At 49.4% G+C, this 18,423-nt stretch overlaps 1 protein-coding gene and 1 pseudogene across 5 annotated transcripts in view; both read left to right on the plus strand.

Annotated features, from left to right (window-relative positions):
- Positions 1–18,423, plus strand: part of LOC140599790 (adenylate cyclase type 1-like) — a 271,616-nt gene that overhangs the window by 19,359 nt on the left and 233,834 nt on the right. For 2 of the 5 annotated variants that reach the window (XM_072764990.1, XM_072764983.1), the window contains exon 2: positions 9,886–9,962. In XM_072764990.1, the coding sequence (XP_072621091.1) occupies positions 9,900–9,962 (63 nt within the window). In that variant the 5' untranslated portion in view covers positions 9,886–9,899. Of the gene's footprint in view, positions 1–1,018; positions 1,096–9,885; positions 9,963–18,423 lie in introns of all 5 variants that reach the window. The other 3 variants (XM_072764985.1, XM_072764986.1, XM_072764982.1) reach the window with 2 other exon arrangements.
- LOC140599779 (integrator complex subunit 4 pseudogene) lies at positions 11,990–15,432 on the plus strand (annotated as a pseudogene).

Genomic DNA, 18,423 nt, shown 5'->3' on the forward strand with positions numbered 1-18,423 from the left:
CCTGGCCGAATATTAGTTGCCCGTAGAGTTGAGGGTCCACATCTGGATGCTCTCCTCTGTTCCATTGATCCATGTGTCCGTTTTTGTGCCAGTACCACACCGTCTTGATGGTCACAGCTTTGTGGCACACCCTGAAATCGGGCATTGTGCTGCCCCCCCCCCCCCGCAGTGGGTTTCTTGGCTACTATTCCCGTGGCTGTTCGGGGTCTTTTCTGATTCCACACAAGTCTTCAGATGATTTGTTGCAGCTCTCTGAAGAGAGTCCGTGGTATTTCTGACAGATTTTGCACTAGTTGTGTAAATTGCCCTGGGTCACGTTGACATTTTCCCCAATATTAATTCTTCCAACCCAGGAGCATGGAACCTTTTTCCATCTCTTTGTGTCTTCCTCGGTTTCTTTCAGACGTGTTCTGCAATGTTTCGGGTAGAGATCCTTTACCCCTTTGGTTAGGTTTCTTTCTAGGTAGCTCATGCTTTTTTTTGGGTGCTGTGGTTGTATCAATGGGATTGGCCCCTTCCTCGATGTCCCTTTCCTCGGTCTCATTGTTCACGTACAGAAAGGCCACTGGTTTCTGGGCCCTGAGTTTGTATCCCGCCACACTGCCGAACTTGCTGTAGGAGTTCCAGCAATCTTGGGGTGGAGTCTTTTGGGTTTTCTAGGTACGGTATCATGTCATCTGCGAAGAGGGAGAGTTTGACTTCCCCTTTGCGGGTTTGAATGCCTTTTATTTCTTTTTGTTGCCTGATTGCTGAGGCCGTGACGTCTCGTACTATGTTGAGAATAGTAGCGGTGAGAGTGGACATCCCCGTCTCGTGCCTGGTCTTTGGGGAAAGGCTCCCAGTGTCTCCCCATTGGGAATGATAATTTGCCAGGGGCTTGTCATAGGTGGCTTTGAAGATGCTGAGGGACTTTCCCTCTGTCTCTATACTCTGAAGCGTTTGGATCAGGAATGGATTTTGTCAAATGCTTTCTCTGTCTCTTGAGAGGATCATCTGGTTCTTGTTTTTTCTCTTGCAGATCTGATGAGTCACACGGAGTGCTTGCCGAGTGTTGAACCAGCCTTGCGTCCCGGGGATAAATGCCACCTGGTCACGGTGAGTAACTTCTCAATGTACCATTGGATCCTGTTGGCTCGTATCTTGTGGAGAATGTCTGCATCCGTGTTCGTGAGGTCTGTGGGTCTGTAACTCTCCTTCGTTGGTTGGGTCTTTGTCTGCTTTTGGACTTAAGGTGATGCTGGCCTCCAAGAACGAGTTTGGAAGTATTCCATCTCTTGTCTATCTTTCGGAACCGCTTTGGTCGAAATAGGTACGGTTTCTTCTTTAGACTTTTGATAGCATTCCCCAGGGAAGGCATCTGGCCCTGGGCTTTTGTGTCTCGGGAGGTCTTTGACGATGACTGCTTCAGTTTCCTCCCTGGATATTGGCCTGTTCGGGTTTTCTGTGTCTTCCTGTTCCGGTTTCAGTAGTTTGTGGTTTTCCGGAAATGGGTCCGTTTCTTCTCGATTGCCCAATTTATTGGCGTATACCTGCTCAGGATGAGTTTTTAAGATCGTTTGTATTTCCTTGGTGGTGGTGGTGATCTCTACTTTCTCATTCATGATTTTATTCATTGGAGTCTTTTCTCTCTCTCTTTTTTTTTCATAAGGCTGGCTTAATGGTTTCTCTCTCTCTTATTGGTTCTTTCAAAGATCCACCTCCTGGTGTTGTGGATGTGTTTCCCCAATTCCTCTGCTCTCTATTTCATTGAGTTCTGCTCGAATTCTTATTAACCGTCGACTTCTGCTGGGTGAAGGTTTCATTTGTCGTTCCTTCTCCAGCTCCTTTAGGTGCAAGGTTAGCTTTTGTATTTGAGTTCTTTCCAGTGTTTGGATGGACGCTTGCATTGGGATGTATTTCCCCTATGTGGGACCGCTTTTGCCATATCCCAAAGATTTGGAACAGGTTTGTTGTATCTTCATTCTCGTTGGTTTTTGTGAATCTTTTTAATTCTTCTCTAATGTCCTGGTTGACCCTTTCTTTCGTCTTTTAGCAGGATGGTCCTTAACCTGCACGTGTTTGAAATCCTTGCAAACTTCTTCTTGTGGTTGAGTTCTAGTTTCAGAGCATTATGGTCTGAAAATACACAGGGGACGATCCAGTCTTTTGGTATTGGTCACGACCTGATTTGTGACCCAGTATATGGTCTCTTCTGGACAAAGTTCCACGTGCACTGAGAAGAATGTGAATTCAGTTGCATTTGGATGTAAAGTTTTGTAAACAGCTGTGAGATCCATCTGGTCCGATGTATCCTTTAGTGCCCTTGTTTCTTTGGAGATGCTGTGCCTGGAAGATCTATCAATCCTAGAAAGCACCGTGTTCGTGTCTCCCAAGTAAAAGTGTATTATTATCTAAGTACGTCTTAACTTTGCTTCGCAACTGATTGGTATCCGTGGCAGCTCCCACATTCGGGGCACAGATACCCACAATTGTTAGGTCGTCTTGTTGGATAGATCCTTTAGGTACGATCTAGTGACTGTTTGAGGTTTTCCACATAGAGTGTCATGTCCTCTGTGAAGAGTGAGAGTTTGACTTCTTTGCCCATCGGGTTGCCTTTTCTTTCTGTTTCGGAATGTCACTGCGAAAGCTAGGACCGCTACTACTGTGCCCAAGGACAGCGTTGAGGGTGGACACCCTGTCGTGTTCCTGACCTTAAGTTAAAAGCTCCAGGATTTTCCCAATGAAGAGGACATTCCCTCTGGGTCTTTTGTAGATGGGTTTTAGGAGAATTGAGGTTTGTTCCCGGTATCCGTACCAGGTGGAAGGTTTTCATGAGGAAAGGATGGTCTGTTTGGTCAAATGCTTTTTCTGTATCTATTGAGAGAATTCTACGGTTGTCATCCTTTCTTTGATTGACATGGAGAGGGAAGGAGAGACAGAGAACCGGAGGGACGGACAGACACAGGGAGGTGGACACAGACAGGGAGGGAGAGATAGGGGAGGGGAGGGAGAGACAGCGAGATGGCGATGGAGAGACCGAGACAAGGAGGGAGACTGAGGGAGGGAGGAAGAGAGCCAGACACGGAAGGAGAGTCAGAGAGACATGGAGGGAGAGACAGAGACAGAGAGGGAGACACCAAGAGACAGGGAGGAAGAGACAGAGAGACAGGGAGGGAGACCAAGACACAGTGAGGGGGACACAGAGACAGGATGGAGAGAACGAGACAGGGCGTGAGAGACCGGGAGACCCAAAGGGAGACACACAGAGACTGGCGGAGAGATAGAGACGCAAGGAGAGACAGAGACGCAGGGAGGGAGAGCCGGTGAGATACGGAGCGAGAGTCAGAGAGAGGGAGGGAGAGAAGGAGACGGGGCGGGGGGGGGGGCGGCCGAGATTGGGCGGCGAGCAGAGACAGACACAGAGATAGGGAAGGAGAATCAGAGAGACAGGGACGGAGAGACAGAGACGTTGAGGCAGAGACTGAAAGACAGGGAGGGAGAGGCAGGGAAACAGGTAGGGAGACGCCGAGAGACTGGTAGGGAGAGACCGAGACACAGAGAGGGAGACACGGAGACAAGGATAGTGATATCTAGACAGCATGGGAGAGACAGAGAGGGAGGGAGACCCAGAGACAGGGAGGTAGAGACAGAGAGACAGGGAGGGGAGACCCAGAGACAGGGAGGGAGAGACTGGGAGACAACGGGCTGCGCGGTGGGGGAGTGGTGGGACCTGTTCGCGGAGGGGGCTGGTGGTGGGGCCTCCTACGGGTCAGGTCTCCTCCGGACGACTCAGAGAGGGTGTGGGGCCCCTCCACCGGGGCTCAGAGAGGGTGCCAAGCCCATCCGGGCACGCTCAGAGGGGTTTGGATGCAGGCACCATCCACCTTCAGGGCACGGCCTTGGGGCGGTGGCTTGAGGGCCTGGGTGGCTGGGCCCCAGGAGCGCCCCCAAGGCCCTTGGCTCTTCCTCCTCTCCCCTCCTCCCCTCCCCCCCCCCTCCGCCCCTGCTCACCTTCCCCCCCTTGCCCCTTCAGCCCCTGCCCCACTTTCCCCCTTCCCCCATTCCCAAGCTCCCCCGGCTCGCCAGGAGCCCGCCCGCCCCCCCCCCCTTCGACCATATCAGACGAGTATGGCGATTTCTGAAACTTTTGAATTTTGAAAGCATTCCCCTTTCTCCACATCCTTTCCAACATTTGTTGTGTCCTGTCTGGTTCTTGTTCCCCATTCTCACAGGTGTGAGGTGGTATCTCATTGTGCTTTTGCTATTTCCCTGACGGCCGGCGTGCGGAGCATCGTCTCGTGTGCTTGTTGGCCACGTCTGTGTCTTCCTGTGTGACGTTTCTGTTGGTGTCTTTTGCCCCTTTCAGGGTGGCACTCTTGGTTTCTCTGCTGTTGAGTTGAAAAAGTTCTTTAGAGATCTTGGATAACTGGCCCTTTATCGGACGGGTCATTTGCACATATCTTCTTCCATTCTGGAGGTTTGTCTTTTAGTTTTGTTGAGCGTTTCTTTTGCTGTGTGGAAGCTCCTCATCTTGATGAAGTCCCAGTGATTCATTTTGGCTCTGTTTCCCTGGCCTTCATGGATGTGTCTTGCAAGAAGTTGCTGTGGCCAAGTTCAAGAAGGGCGTTGCCTGTGTTCTCCCCTAGGAGTTTGATGGAATCCTGTCTCACATTTAGATCTTTCATCCATTTTGAGTTTCTCTTTGTGTACGGTGGTGTGAGAGAATGGTCCAGTTTCATTCCTCTGTGTGTGGCTGTCCAACGTGCCCAGCAGCCTTTACTGAAGAGACTGTGTTTTTTCCAGTGGATGGTCTTTCGTGCTTCGTCGAATGTACGGTCTTGACGGTAGAGTTGAGGGTCCACTTCTGGATTTGTCTCTTCTGTGCCATTGACCTGTGTGTCTGTTTTTGTGCCAGTACCACACTGTCTTGATGAGCACAGCTTTGTAGCACGACCTGAAGTCCGGCATTGTGATGCCGCCAGCTGTGGTTTTCTTTTCTCATATTGCCCTGGGCATTCGGGGTCTTTTCTGATGATTCCACACACTAATCTTCCGATGATTTGTTCCAGCTCTCTGAAGAGAGCCCGTGGTATTTCTGATGATAGGGATTGCGTTCCATGTGTAAATTGCCCTGGGTCACGTGGACATTTTCCCAATATATGAATTCTTCCAATCCAGGAGCTTGGAATGGTTTTCCATCACTTTGTGTCTTCCTCAATTTCTTTCAGACGTGCTCTGTAGTTTTTTGGGTAGGGATCCTTTACCTCTCTGGTTAGGTGTATTCCTAGGTATCTCATGCTTTTGGGTGCAATTGTCACTGGGACCGACTCCTTCATTTCTCTTTCTTCAGTCTCATCGTTGGCGTAGGGAGAGGCCAGTGATTTCTGGGCATTGATTTGGTATCCTGCCACGCCGCCGATTTTGCTGCTGTTTGAGTTCTGGCAATCTTGGGGTGGAGTCTTTTGCGTTTTCCAGGTAGGACATCATGTTTTCAGCGAAGAGGGAGAGTTTGTCTACTTCTTTGTGGATTTGAATGCCTTTTGTTTCTTTTTGTGGCCTGATTGCTGAGGCTGTGACGTCTAGCTGTATGTTGAGTAGCCGTGGTGAGGGTGGAAGTCCCTGTCTCGTTCCCAATCTACGGGAAAGGCTCCCAGTGTTTCCGCATTGAGGATGATTATTTGCCGCGGGCTTTCCTTTCCGTCGATGGCTTTGGAGATGCTGAGGAACGTTCTCTCTGTCCCTACACTCTGAAGCGTTTGGATCAGGAATGGATGCCGTATTTTGTCAAATGCTTCCTGTGCATCTCTTGAGAGGATTTTCTGGGAGGGGGACACAGACAGGGAGGGAGAGATAGGGATGGGGGAGACACAGCGAGTGAGAGACAGAGAGACAGCATGGGAGAGACCGAGACAAGGCGGGGAGACTGAAGGAGGGAGGGAGGGAGGGACAGACACAGAAGTAGAATCCATGAGCCAGGGAGGGACATACTGAGAGACAGTGAGGAAGATAGAGAGAGACAGAGAGACCCAGAGACGGGGAGGGAGACCGTGACACAGTGAGGGACACAGAGACAGGATGGAGAGAGAATGAGACAGGGAGGGAGAGACCGAGAGACAGGGAGCGAGAGGCACGGAGGGAGACACAGAGAGACTGGCGGAGAGATAGAGACGGGGAGAGAGACAGAGACACACACAGGGAGGGAGAGGTGGCAAGACAGGGAGCAAGAGTCAGAGAGAGGGAGGGACAGAGCCAGACGGGGAGGAGAGACCGAGATGGGGCGGCGTGGAGAGACAGACACAGACACAGGGAAGGAGAGTCAGAGAGACAGGGACGGAGAGACAGAGACGGTGAGGGAGAGACTGAAAGACAGGGAGGGAGAGGCAGGGAAACAGGTAGGGAGGCGCCGAGAGACAGGAAGGGAGAGACCAAGACACAGAGAGGAAGACACAGAGACAAGGAGGGTGAGATCTAGACAGTGTGGGAGAGATAGAGAGGGAGGGAGACACAGAGACAGGGAGGGAGAGACCGAGAGACAGGGAGGGACAGACCCAGAGACAGGGAGGGAGAGACCGAGAGACAGGGAATGAGAGCCAGAGCCAGGGAGGGAGACCGAGACACAGTGAGGGAGAGACCGAGAGCCAGGGTGAGAGAGCCAGGGAGGGATAGACAGAGACAGGGATGGAGACACACAGACAGGGAGGGACAGACCGAGGCAGGGAAGGGTAGACAGAAGTGGAGGGATGGACAGAGACAGGGAGGGAGCCCCCAGACAGGGAGGGAGAGATAGATAGAGATGGGCGGGGAGACAGGGAGGGAGAGAGAGATGGAGACAGGGAGGAGCGACTGAGAAGAGGGGGGTGAGAGATCGAGACAGGGGCAGAGACACAGGACAGGGATGGAGGGATCCAGAGACAGGGAGGGAGGGACAGACAGACCAAGAGACAGGGAGGGAGAGATGGGACAGAGGGGAGAGACCACGGTGCAGGGAGGGAGACCCAGAGACAGGAGGGGAGACTGAGACAGGGAGGGAGAGTCAGAGACAGGGAGGGAGGAGAGACTGAGACAGAGATGGGATGGAGAGAATGAGACAGGGAGGGAGACAAGTGAGAGACCGAGAGACAAGGAGGTAGACACAGAGACAGGGACAGGCCAAGATAGGGAATGAGAGAAGAAAGACTGGGAGGGAGAGAGAGAGACAGACAGGGGTGGAGGGGAGTGGGAGAGAGACAGGGCCAGACCCCAGACCGGGAGGGAGAGACAGAGACCAGGTCGGAGGGACAGGGAGGGAGACACAGAGCCAGAGAGAGGCTTCGTGCCTCCCTGAGCAGGAGTCCCTGGGGACTGAGCTGGGGGGCGCAAGGCCTCGGACCCCGGTGCCCCGACCAGACTAGCGGGGGGAGGCAGAGGCGGTCTCTGGTCCCCTCTAGGCTCCAGGGAGGGCCGGCTGCTGTGGGGGGGGGGCTTGGCCGGGGGCTTGGCCAGGGCGTGGCCGGGGCGTGGCCGGAGCTTGCCCCAGCACCTGACCCGGAGCATGGCCTGAGGGGGGCCAGGGCGTGGCCGCGGGAGGAGCTGGGCCCAGACATGGCGACCCGACTGGACCAGATGGACCCGACCCAGCCGTCCCCCTGGCAGGAGGTTGCGCTGCCCTGCCGCTGCTCCAGGCCAGTGGTTCCCGGCGCTGCGGGCTCCCGGCAGCGGCTCTGCAGGCCTCGGCCATGGCGCGCAGGTCGGCGTGGGCCCCGGGAGGCGTGAGGGGCCCCGGGGTGGCTGTGCGAGAAGCATCTGGCCCTCGCGTGTGGCGCGGCGGGTGCCTGGGAGGGACCTCGCGGGGGACAGCGGGCCTTGGGGGCCGCACGTAGGCACCCCCATGGCGAGGTCCGCCAGGGTGCGGGGCAGAGGGCTGCGCGGGGGGGGGGGGGGGGGGTGGGGCAAGGGGGGGAGGCGGGGCGGGACCTGTTGGCCGAAGGGGTGGCGGTGGGGCCTCCTACGGTGCCGCGGAACCCATGTGCGCGCGCTCAGAGGGCTTAGGGTGCAGGCACCTTCCACCGTCAGGGCACGGCCTTGGGGCGGCGGCTTGAGGCCCTGGGCTGCTGGGCCCTGGGAGCCCCCCCAAGGCCCTGGCTCTTCCTCCCTGCTCTCAGGTGCCTCCTGAGCGCCCCAACCTGGCGGGGAGCCCGCCCCCCCGCCCTGGTCCCTATCAGGTGAGTACGGCTCCCTCTGACACTGTTGAATTTTGAAGCGTTCCCCTTTCTGCGCATCCTGTCCAACGTTTGGTGTTTCCTGTCTGGCCAGTGCTGCCCCTTCTCACCGTTGTGAGGTGGGATCTCCTTGTGGCTTTGATCTGTATTTGCCTGATGGAAATACAGTGATGTGGGCACTTTCTCATGGGCTTGTCGGCCACGTTTGTGTCTTGCTCTGTGCCGTTTCCATTGGTGTCTTTTGCCCATTTCCGGATTGGATGGTTGGTTTCTCTGCTGTGGAGTTGAATAGGTTCTTTCGAGATCTCGGATGCTGGCCCTTTATCTGAAGGGTCAATTGCACAAAGCTTCTCCCATTCTGGAGATGGTCTGTTGGTTTTGTTGAGTGTCTCTTTGGCTGTGCGGAAGCTTCTCATCCTGGTGAAGTCCCTGTAGTTCATCTTTCCTTTTGTTTTTCTGGCCTTCATGGGTGTATCTTGCAAGAAGTTGCTGTGGCCAACTTTTGGATGGGCGTTGCCTGTGTTCTCCCCCAGGGTTTTAATGGAATCTCCTCTCACATTTAGATCTTTCATCCATTTTGAGTTTATCTTTGTGTCTGGTGTGAGTCAGTGGTCCAGTTTCCCTCCTCTGCATGTGGCTGTCCAGCGTTTCCAGTGGCATTTATGGAGGAGACTTGTCTTTTTTCCAGTGGATGGTCTCTCCTGCTTGGTCGAATATATGGTCTTGACCATCGAGTTGAGGGTCCACTTCTGGATTCCTCTTCTGTTCCATTGGTGGCTGTGTCTGTTTTTGTGCCTGTACCACACTGTCTTGGTGAGCACAGCTTTGCAGCGCAACCCGAAATCCTGCATTGTGCTGCCCCCCCGCTGTGGTTTTCTTGGCTACTATTCCCGTGGCCATTCGGGGTCCTTTCTGATTCCACACAAATCTTCCGATGATCTGTTCCAGCTCTCTGAAGAGGGTCCGTGGTATTTTTGATAGTGATTGCGTTAATTGTGTAAATTGCCCACATTGACGTTTTCCCAATATTCATTCTCCGGATCCATGAGCATGGAATAGTTAGCCATCTCTTTGTCTTCCTCAGTCTCTTTCAGACGTGTTCTGTCATTTTTCGGGTTGAGATCCTTTACCTCTTTCGTTAGGTTTATTCCTAGGTAGCTCATGCTTTTGGGTGCCATTGTAAATGGGGTCAACTCCTTAATTTCTCTTTCTTCAGTCTCATCGTTAGCGTCTAGAAAGGCCACTGACTTCTGGGCATTGATTTTGTACCCTGCCACACTGCCGAATTTGCTGTATGAGTTCTAGCAGTCTTGGGGTGGAGTCTTTTGGGTTTTCTAGGTGTCCGGTATCATTTCATCTGCGAAGAGGGAGAGTTTGACTTGTTCTAGGCCGATTTGAATGCCTTTTAGTTCTTTTTGTTGCCTGATTGCTGAGGCTACGGATGTCTAGTGTTATGTTGAATAGCAGTGGTGAGAGTGGACATCCATGTCTCCTTCCTCATCTTCTTTGGGGAAAGGCTCCCAGTGTTTCCCCCTTGGGAATGATAATTTTCTGTGGGCTTTTCTAGACGGCTTTGAAGATGCTGAGGAACGTTCCCTCTATCCCTATACTCTGAAGCGTTTGGATCAGGAATGGATGCCGTATTTTTTCAAATGCTTTCTCTGGATCTCTTGAGAGGATCACCTGGTTCTCGTTTTTTCTCTTGCAGATCTGATCAGTCACATGGAGTGTTTGACGAGTGTAGACCCAGCCTTGCGTCCCAGGGATAAATGCCACCTGGTCACCGTGAGTCACTTCTCAATGTACTGTTGGATCCTATTGGCTCGTATCTTTTTTTTTAATTTTTGAAAATTTATTTATGATAGTCACACAGAGAGAGAGAGAGAGAGAGAGGCAGAGACACAGGCAGAGGGAGAAGCAGGCTCCATGCACTGGGAGTCCGACGTGGGATTCGATCCCGGGTCTCCAGGATCGCGCCCTGGGCCAAAGGCAGGCGCCAAACCGCTGCGCCACCCAGGGATCCCTATTGGCTCGTTTCTTGTTGAGAACTTTTGCATCCGTGTTCATTGGGGACATCGGTTTATAACTCTCCTTTTTGGCGCGGTGGGGTCTTCTTCTGCTTTTGGACATAAGGTGATGGTGGCCTCATAGAACGAGTTTGGAAGTATTCCGTCTCCAGAAGCTTCAGCTGGCCTCACTGTAGTCTCTGTGGCAGGCTCTTGATTGGGTTCAGGATGTGGCTCAGTGGCCAAAGTCGTTCGCTCCACTGAGGTAGGTGGTAGGTCCAGCATGTGCGGGAACCCGAAAGCATGCACCTGGGCGTGCTCTTCCTCCAGGGTGGCCACGGGTACAGGTAGCTCTTGCATGTCGGCACAGTGAGTCAGAGGTGTTACCACCACGTGCATTGGTTTGGTCTCAGCAGCCTGGCTTCTCGGCTCGAGCCGTGACCAGCTCGATCACCTCTGGCCCTGAAGCTTAAAAGGCTGCGAGGTAGGAGCTGGGGCCGGTTGTTGAGGTGGTTCAGGATATTGCACAGGGGCGGACACTAGTTGCTCCACTGATCTGGGTGGCCGCACTGGCATGTGGCGGACCCTGATAGCATGCGCCAGGACATCATCTACCGCGAGGGTGGCCGAGATTGCAGGTGGGTCCTCCTTGTGGGGAGAGTGAATCAGAGGTGTGACCACCTCGTGCATTGGCTTCGACTCCTCAGCTGGCATCTGCGCTCTGGCCAAGCACTCAGCACCGACAGCCCTGCCCAGCTCGATCACCTCAAGCCCAGACGCTTCATTAAGCTCCACCTTCGGAGCTGGGGTGGGTGCTGACATGGTTCATGATGTTGTTCAGGGGCCGAAGCTGGTTGCTGCACTGAGGCAGGTGACTCCTTTGGCAAGGCATGCCAGGGGCATTGATAGTGGGTGCCCGGGGTAGCTCTTCTTGCAGGGTGGCCAAGTGTGCAGGTGGCTCCTCCAGGTCGGGACAGTGAATCAGAGGTGTGACTGCCATGTAAATTGTCTTGGCCTCAGCAGCTGGCATCTCGGCTCAGGCCAAGCACTCAGCACCAACTGCCATGCCCGGCTCGAACTGCTCAGGCCCATAAGCTTCAGCTCGCCCCCTTGTTGTAGTTCTGGCGGGCTCTTGATTTGGTTAAGGATGTTGCTCAGTGGCCGAAGTCGGTTGTTCCACTGAGTCAGGTGGCTGCTCCATCATGTGGGGGATCCCGATAGCATGCCCCTTGGCGTGCTCTTCCTCCAGGGTGGCCGTGGGAACAGGTACTTTTTCACATTTCAAATACATTATTGCATATTTGCTTATGTTGAAAAAATAACTGAGTCCATGGCTTAAAAATTCTTATTTACTGATGCATTTAAATCTTTCTCATAACGATCTATGGCATTTAATGTATTAGTGAAATTGTTCATATCGATGCCTCCGGCAGCTTTTCCTTCTGTACTTGTGGTGTTCCTGATTATATCATTCGGATATCTTTTGAAAAACAATTACATTCCTTAGAACCCTGAAGATTTCTCCGGTGTTGTTGTTTTTTTTTTTTTTAGTGTCATATATTTCCATTTATTGGACCTACTGAATACATCAGTTAAATGTTTGCTTATTTTAAATAAGCCCTTTTCTTTGTTTTGAATTTTTAATTTTTTATTGGAATTCAGTTTGTCCACATATCCCACAACACCCAGTGCTCATCCCGCCAAGTGCCTCCTTCATTGCCCATCACCCAGTCACCCCACCCCCCGACCCCCTTCCCCTTCCACTACCCCTTGTTTATTTCCCAGAATTAGGTGTCTCCTGTTTTGTCACCCTCACTGATACTTTCAGTCATTTTCTCTGCTTTGCCTTTATTCCCTTTCACTAATTTTTATATTTCCCAAATGAATGAGACCACATAATGTCAGTCCTTCTCCGATTGACTGTTTTCACTCAGCATAATGCCCGGGACAGCTGCACCCCAATGTTTATAGCAGCAATGTCCACAGTAGGCAAACTGGAAGGAGCCTCGGTGTCCATCGAAAGATGATGGATCAAGAAGCTGTGGTGTGGCGGGCAGTCATGGCGGCTCACCTAAAGAAATGAGTGTACGAGGACTTCACTGAGGTGGTCCAGCAACAACAGGAGGAAATTGCAACCAAGAAACTGTGATTGACAAAACCAAGGAGATGTGCAGCACTCCTCGTAGATCTGTGTAAAGCTCCCTCCCCAATGGATGCTTTGCAGTATCTACTCCAGTTTTCCAGAAAGCCTGTTGAAGCAGAAAGTGTGGAAGGAGTAGTCAGGATTCTCTTGGAACATTATTACAAGGAGAATGATCCATCTGTGAGACTCAAAATTGCATCATTGTTGGGTTTATTATCAAAGACTGCAGGATTTTCACCAGACTGCATTATGGATGATGCCATTAACATCCTGCAGAATGAAAAGTCTCATCAAGTCCTTGCTCAACTGTTGGACACCTTGCTTGCAATTGGCACCAAACTCCCAGAGAATCAAGCTATCCAGATGGGATTAGTTGATGTAGCCTGCAAGCACCTCACAGATACGTCTCATGGTGTAAGAAATAAGTGCCTGCAATGACTTGGCAATCTTGGCTCTTTGGAGACAAGTGTGACAAAAGATGGAGAAGGCCTAGCTGTCAGAGATGTCCAGAAGATTATAGGGGATTACTTCAGTGACCAAGACCCACGTGTCAGAACAGAGGCTATAAAAGCCATATTGCAGCTTCATGAAAGAGGAGTGAAATTACACCAAGCAATTTATAAGCAGGCTTGTAAATTGTCGTCTGATGACTATGGACAAGTGCGCAGTGCTGCAGTCCAACTTATCTGGGTTGTCAGTCAGCTCTATCTTGAAAGCATTGTCCCCATTACTTCTTGTAATGAAGAAATTCGCTTAGTTGATGAGCATTTGGAAAAATTTGTCCCATGGTCCGTGATGGCTCCTGGGTGGTTCGAGTTCAGGCTGCAAAGCTATTGGGCTCAATGGAACAAGTCAGTTCTCATTTCTTGGAGCAGACGCTCGACAAGAAGCTCATGTCAGATCTCAGGAGAAAATGCACTGCACATGAACGTGCCAAGGAACTTTACAGGTCAGGAGAGTTTTCCAGTGGCAGAAAGTGGGTAGGTGATGCTCCCAAAGAAGAAATAGATACAGGAGCTGTGAACTTGATTGAGTCAGGAGCTTGTGGAGCCTTTTTTCATGGATTGGAAGATGAGATGTATGAGGTCCGCATTGCTGCCGTGGAGGCTCTCTGCATGCTGGCCCAATCTTCACCTTCTTTTGCGGAGAAGTGCCGCCCTGATTTCCCGGTTGACATGTTTAATGATGAAATTGAGGAAGTAGGTCTGCAGTCCATACACGGCCTGAGAAAAATTTCTAATAATATCACTCTCCGAGAGGATCAGCTTGACCGTGTCCTGGCTGTGTTAGAGGATTCGTCCGGAGATATTCAAGAGGCTGGCTCTTCACGAACTTTTATGCTGTACTAATGTTTCGACTAAAGAAGGGATTCATCTTGCACTGGCGGAGCTGCTGAAAAATTTAACCAAGTACCCTACTGATAGGGACTCTATATGGAAGTGCTTGAAGTTTCTGGGAAGTCTGCATGCAACCCTGGTGCTTTCCTTGGTGCCAGAGCTCCTGAGCACCCATCCATTTTTTGACACAGCTGAACCAGACATGGATGACCCAGCTTACATTGCAGTTTTGGTTTGTATTTTTAATGCTGCTACAATCTGTCCAACAATGCCGGCACTGTTCTCAGATGATACCTTCAGGCATTATTCCTCCCTCCACGACAGTCTTTCTCATCTTGTTCCTGCCTTAAGGTTACCAGGTAGAAAACTAGTGTCATCGGCCGTTACTCCCGGTATTGCGCCCCATGAGGACCCGTCCCATCAGTTCCTGCAGCAGAGCCCTGAAAGGGTGTACAGTCTTCAGAGCACCGGGACCCTCAGGGAACCCAGAAGCTGCTGGAGTTCACCATCCGGGATCTGCAAAGACTTGGAGAACTTCAGTCTGAACTAGCAGGAGTTGCTGACTTCTCGGCTACCTATCTTCGGTATCAGCTTCTTCTCATCGAGGCCTTGCAAGGAAAGCTGTGGAATGTGGCTGCCCCTTTATATTTGAAGCAGAGTGACTTGGCCTCCGCAGCAGCAAAACAGATCATGGAAGAGACCTACAAAATGGAGTTGATGTACAGTGGTGTGGAGAAGAAACAGGTGGTGATTATACATCACATGAGGCTGCAGGCCAAAGCCTTGCAACTTATAGTAACAGCACGGACTACTCGAGGAGTTGACCCCTTATTTGCGATGTGTGAAAACTTTTTACAGGAAGTGGACTTTTTTCAGAGGTGTTTTATTGCTGATTTGTCCCCACTTACAGGACAGCTTTGTGGAGAAACGTGTTGACCTTATGCCCCGACTCATGACATCCAAACCTGTGGAAGTGGTCAAAATTCTACAGACCATGCTGAGGCAGAGTACCTTCTTGCACCTCCCCCTTCCAGAGCAGATCCACACACTTCAGCCACCATCATTGAGCCTGCAGGCGAGTCAGACAACCCTTTGCGGTTTACATCTGGATTGGTTGTGGCCCTGGATGTCGATGCAACCCTGGAACATGTGCAGGCCCCTGAGAGTGCTGTGAAGGTCCAGGTCTTCTATCCATATGGCCAGGCTCAGAGGATTCATCCTAAGCTGGCAGACTTGCGGAATCCTGGCCCAGGGCGCCACCGGCTTATCACTCAGGTGTACCTCTCCCATACTGCCTGGACAGAACCATGCCAGGTGGAAGTGAGGCTGCTACTGGCCCACAACTCCAATTCCCGCATTCCAAAATCCCCCTGGATTGAAGGTGGCAAAGTGTCACCCCAGGTGGAAACCAGCATCGAGGGCACCATCCCCTTCAGCAAGTCTGTGAAAGTTTACATACTGCCCAAACCCGCAAGGCACTGAGTCACAAGCATTGTGTAGAGCTGAAGCTGAGACAGACCTTCTCAGGTAGCAGAGTGAGCCCGAAGCCTAGAGCACTTCACCTGGAGCCGGCGTATGGGCATGAGCACCATCACCTTTATCGTCTCACCTGGTATCAAACGCAAAATAAATTACTTTGCATTAAAAAATCAAAAACCTTCAAGTCCACACCTCTTCCTTCCCTGACTCGCCCCCCCACCTCTTTAAAGTTGAGAAAACAACAACAACAACAAAAGAAGCTGTGGTCTATGATACAATGGAATATTACTCAGCCATTAGAAACGACAAATGCCCTGTAAGGAGAGTGACGTTTGGATCTACTTGTTGGGTTCATGTTGTTGTACGTGTGTGTGCAGCCAACCAGCAGTGCTCGTTAGGTACCAGATCATCTACTAAGAAGGGTCTTTTACTCAAAACCAGGAAAGAGGAGAGAGAAAGAACTAGTTTCGAGAGCTTTTTGATTTGGAAAAAGCATTCCAAATATCACGATTTTCATTATACAGTAAGGGAGTAGCTTCCTTTCTGTGTTCATTCTCGTGAGGATTAACGATAGAGGGAGTCCTGTGAAATGAAGACCACTTTGTATTCCAATTTAATTCCTGGAATTTCTTAATTGTTTCTTTCTTTCTTTCTTCCTTTTTTTTTTTTGGTTTTTACTGACATTTGAAAAACTGAAAAACTTCTAGCTCATAACTTTGTTGCATTTCAGGTCCCCTGCAGCAACGAAAGGAAATCGTCGTATTCGGACTAGAAGTTTAAGTGAGTCCTAAAGTATTGGAAGAAAATTCTAACATATACATTGAAGTTCTACAAGGAAAAGGTTGAGTTTAAACAAAAGAGCCTGAGCTAATTCTTCCAGAAGGTTTGTTACCTTGAATTCAGAGCCCTTTTACGAGTATATTAGAAAAATAAGTAGTCCCACAGTATCAGTCGATTCATGTATTAAGGAGAAGAGAGCTAACATTAATGAAACTAACTCTAAAGCAGTTGACTGCCAAGCTGATTGTTAAATTGGTTATTATGGAAACAGGAGAACCAACTCACACACTTAGAAATGAGGTCCCAGACTGGAAGCACTGGTAAATGTAGCTGCTCATAATGTAAGTTAAATAATTCCTTGACAATCTGAGTAGATCTATATCAACATGGCGGTCTTCTATGTTATTTAGGGTGTTTAGTAGGAAATTATCGATTGGACTTCATGATTCCCTAGAGCTTATTTTTGAGAGGTGCTAGTGAATCAGGCGGGAAAAAAATGAATGCTCAAAAAAGTCCTGTTTCCATCTTACACATTTGGGGAAACTGTAAGAATATGTCCAAAGAATCTTGGTCTTCAAGTTTTATATACAGTAATAACTAACACCATAAAATAGCACTTATTTAGATAGAATTGATCTAGACGTGGCAGTACCACATCCTTTTCTACAATGTCTGAGCGTTTGTAGTACTTCAGACCTTTCCATCAGGCGTCAACATTAAATATTGAATACCTCTAGAAAGTGTGAAAATAATTTTGTCTTTGGAAGTAGATAACGTGACGTTTTTCCGTGTGTCCCATTGGACTTTTCTAGTGATGATCCTCCTAGGATGATGCTTTATCAGTCGGTGTCTGGATTTTATGGACTAAAAACCTGATATTTTCTTTTACAGTTGAAATCTGTAAATTATCTTTATACTTAATTTTCTATGTCTTTTCGTAGCAAAAAGAAAGCAAAATATGCCAAGACAAAGAATGATGGTCCCCCCACCAAACCTTGAGCATAACCGTTGAGGAACAAGAACTGTCGGAGATCTATGTGTGTGTATCTGTACGTACATCCATGCACACATGGCAAGATTTAACAGAAATCACAATTCCGACATCATCTGTGGTTTATGTCACAGCTCTTCTCTGTCGTCAGCCTCTGTTTTTCTCTTTGGGTTTTCGTTGAAAAATACTCAGCCTCATGTCTTTCGCTCTGAGACTTTAACTGTAATCCTTGAAATCTTAATTTCAGTTCAGAACCCCTAGTCTTAGAACTCATGAGTCTCCAGATTTCCATGACTGTCACCAAAAGTTGAAAATCCTATCGGTTTGCCCTTTTGTTTTTTTTTTTAAACTAAAGACTTAAAAGAAAGAAAAGAAAAAAAAATGCTTCTTTCTGTCTTGACAAACATGAGGAAGAAACTGCAAACAGGAATACAGGTGGTAGCAACTCCTTCCGTAGCCTCCCCTTGTACTTTTAAAAGAGCTTTGTTATGTGGTTAATGATGGAGAAAGTTGACAACATGCACTGTATGTGTCTGCTGTCCACAAATTGTATTGTGTGACCGTATATTTTCCCCAGTCATTAAAAGGATTCTCCCAGTGTGATACCTCTTAATTTTAAAAAAGTGGTTTTTTCTCCTTTATAATTGTCATCATTTGGTTCTGGATGTATTACGCTGTGTGAAGTAAGTCAATCGGAGAAGGACAAACATTGTAATGTCTCATTCATTTGGAGCATATAAAAATAGTGAAAAGGAAGAAAGGGGAAAGGAGAACAAATGAGTGGGAAATATCAGAAAGGGAGACAGAACGTGAGAGACTCCTCACTCTGGAAAACGAACAAGGGGTGGAAGAAAAGGAGGTGGGGTGGGGGTGTGGGGTGACTGGGTAATGAGCATTGAGGGGGCCACTTGATGGGATGAGCCGCTGGGTGTTATGCTGTATGTTGGCAAACTGAACTCCAATAAAAAATCATCATTATTTTATGACATTTATAAAATGCAATAAAAGATAAGGAAACCATCCTGAGAGGCAGGATGCCTGTCTCATTTGACCATCTTTTTAACATGTTTTACTTATTTTCCTCCCTTATTATTTAAGGCTTTTTTGGATGTATGCACTGACTTTTTTTATCAGCTATGTTTTTGAGGAATAAGCTCCTCAATTTACAGGTGCTGTATCTTTTATAGTCATAAAGTCATTGGTTTCTAGAAAGACACATTTGCTTCCATGTATCCATTAGAGTGCAACAATACTGAACTCCTATGGGATTTTCCACTGATGAAAGTTGTTTTTATACTTACCTGTTTTATTGAAGCAGGTCTGAAGACCAGGAAGAAAGCTGACTAGTGATCTGAATTGCAAAATGTTGAGAACTAACCAGTGGGTTGTCATGGTGCCTCATGACTCTGTGTGTGTGTGTGTGTGTGTGTGTGTGTGCATGCGCGTGCCTAATGACTCTTAAGTACAAAGGAAGTTTATTATTTGAAGTAAAGACAACACAGTCATTTGT

The sequence above is a fragment of the Vulpes vulpes genome, chromosome 7 (genome assembly GCF_048418805.1).
Source record: "Vulpes vulpes isolate BD-2025 chromosome 7, VulVul3, whole genome shotgun sequence".
Taxonomy (NCBI): Eukaryota; Metazoa; Chordata; class Mammalia; order Carnivora; family Canidae; genus Vulpes; species Vulpes vulpes.